General features: G+C 33.6%; 1 protein-coding gene across 1 annotated transcript; it reads left to right on the top strand.

Moving 5' to 3' along the window:
• Positions 1-28: 28 nt before the first annotated feature.
• LOC107736674 (proteasome subunit alpha type-5) lies at positions 29-1,995 on the top strand. Its single transcript, XM_016548043.1, has 6 exons — positions 29-148; positions 468-534; positions 671-797; positions 1,523-1,590; positions 1,711-1,818; positions 1,925-1,995. The coding sequence occupies exons 1-6, from the start codon at positions 120-122 to the stop codon at positions 1,985-1,987; spliced, it is 462 nt and encodes a 153-aa protein (XP_016403529.1). The 5' UTR covers positions 29-119; the 3' UTR covers positions 1,988-1,995.
• Positions 1,996-2,149: the final 154 nt, after the last annotated feature.

Genomic DNA, 2,149 nt, shown 5'->3' with positions numbered 1-2,149 from the left:
CAAGTGCCAAGATCGCGCCGCTTACATAGCAAGCTGCCGTTTTTTGTGCTAACTCACTACATTTAAAGTTTGATCATCTAAGTCTGTTCTTTTTTATTTTTATAGATTTGCGTTTCAAAATGTTCCTGACAAGATCAGAATATGACAGGTAAGATGAAGAATCTTTATCTATGCTGTACGCTTTCTCTGCTTTGAATGTCTTTCAGTCATTTGTGTTTCATGCTTGTGTTGTCAGTGCAGTGGCTGCTCATATTATCTATAAATTTTTAGGATATTTACACATCTCTTTGTAAAAGTAAGATTAAAGTATTTAATGTCACTCTCTTGCCTTAAAACTTTCACTTTCAGTTTTGTTTTGCAGATATAATAACTGCATTAACTCTACAATTACAGTGTATACACGTATATTAATAATACAGATTTGAATGCACTTACTGTATCATATTAACATCTTTTTTCATCCTCAGAGGAGTGAACACTTTCTCACCAGAGGGAAGACTTTTTCAAGTAGAATATGCCATTGAAGCCATCAAGGTAGACCTTTTCTGTAATAACATGTTAAGTTTAAAATTAACTACCAGAATGTTTATAATAGCTGGTTGTCTGAGTTTGTAAGAAGTGAATGTTGGGGCTAATTTTCTTTTCTTTGTTTGTGCCTCTTTCTTTCCAGTTGGGGTCCACAGCCATTGGCATTCAGACATCGGAGGGAGTGTGTCTCGCTGTGGAGAAGAGAATAACCTCTCCTCTGATGGAGCCCAGCAGCATTGAAAAGATTGTAGAGATCGACACTCATATTGGTAAGACAAATGCTTACAATAGCATATTCTCCATGTGGAGAAGTGTGATAAAGCTAGTCATTTTTTAAAAGTCTAAATGGAGCTAGTACATTTTTAAAGTGTAAATAAAATAATACTTTGTTAAAGTAAATAAGTGCTCTATGTTGCAAAAATTTGGGGTTAATTATTTTACCACTGTTTCTGAGGTGTTGAAAGTTAGAATTGAAGTTTGCCCCGCTATAGCAATCTTTGGGATACCAAAGATTTGGTCTCAGTTTAATTCTAAACAATCGGATATTTTATCTTTTACCTCCTTAATAGCTAGGCACCGTATTTTGCTCCATTGGAAATCTAATAAGCCTCCCAATGGCTAGTGGATACAATGTTTTTTCTGAAATTGGAAAAAATGAGATGTTCTGGGAAAAGAATTTTTTTTTTTAGGAAATTGAATTATTTTATAGTTTACTTCAAGTCTTTTACCTCCTGTGTAATATGATTATGTTTATATAATTTATGTATAAATATTTTATTAGATTTTTTATTTCTTTAGTATTTATTTATTTTGCCTTTTCTTTTTTTTCTTTTCACTAGTGGTTGGGTAATATCTTTGGCTTTGTTTTTTGATATGTAAAAAAAGTGATAATATTGTGTAATAATTAGTTTTCTTGTCGTAATGTTTGTTCTAATAAAAAGTTTCAACATCAAGTGTAATAAAGCTGAATGGTCCTGTTCATTTTTCAATACAGGCTGTGCCATGAGTGGCTTAATAGCTGATGCAAAAACTCTTATTGACAAAGCAAGAGTGGAAACACAGGTCAGTGAATGTTCCTTAAATTTGTATTGTCAATGCTATGATTAGTCAGTGGTCTCATTGATAAAGAAAGTGTTCTTGTATCAAATGCCATATATTTTAAGTTTTCTTGTGTTTCTGCAGAACCATTGGTTTACCTACAATGAGACGATGACGGTGGAGAGCGTAACGCAGGCTGTGTCTAACCTCGCTCTGCAGTTTGGAGAGGAGGACGCTGACCCTGGCGCTATGGTATGAGTGTCTGGCTTATATTTTATTGCAGTGGTTTTCAGTTCACTCCAGGGAAATGGTGTCTGGTTGTAGTTTGATTACAAATGTCCACATTTTTCATCTTTAGAGCCGTCCTTTTGGTGTTGCTCTGCTTTTCGGAGGTGTGGATGAGAAAGGACCTCAGCTGTAAGTGCACATTTAATTAAATCTATGCGCAGCACTTCTTTTATAATAATAATAATAACAAATATTACTATTATTATTATAGTTATATTGATATATAATCACAAGTTTTTAGGTCAAATTGTGCAGCTCTTATTTTTGAATTGCATTTTGAATAGCAATCAAAAAA

This window comes from Sinocyclocheilus rhinocerous, unplaced genomic scaffold (assembly GCF_001515625.1).
Source record: "Sinocyclocheilus rhinocerous isolate Xijiao unplaced genomic scaffold, SAMN03320098_v1.1 C36878517, whole genome shotgun sequence".
NCBI classification, from domain to species: Eukaryota; Metazoa; Chordata; class Actinopteri; order Cypriniformes; family Cyprinidae; genus Sinocyclocheilus; species Sinocyclocheilus rhinocerous.
The sequence above is the reverse complement of the archived record's forward strand: the minus strand, read 5'-3'. Positions and strand labels throughout refer to the sequence as shown.

Coding starts and splice junctions, on each gene's coding strand:
- LOC107736674 (XM_016548043.1), top strand. CDS start 120: ATGTTCCTGACAAGATCAGAATATGACAG. Junction 535..670: donor ATGCCATTGAAGCCATCAAG/GTAGACCTTTTC, acceptor CTTTCTTTCCAG/TTGGGGTCCACAGCCATTGG. Junction 1,819..1,924: donor ACGCTGACCCTGGCGCTATG/GTATGAGTGTCT, acceptor TTTCATCTTTAG/AGCCGTCCTTTTGGTGTTGC.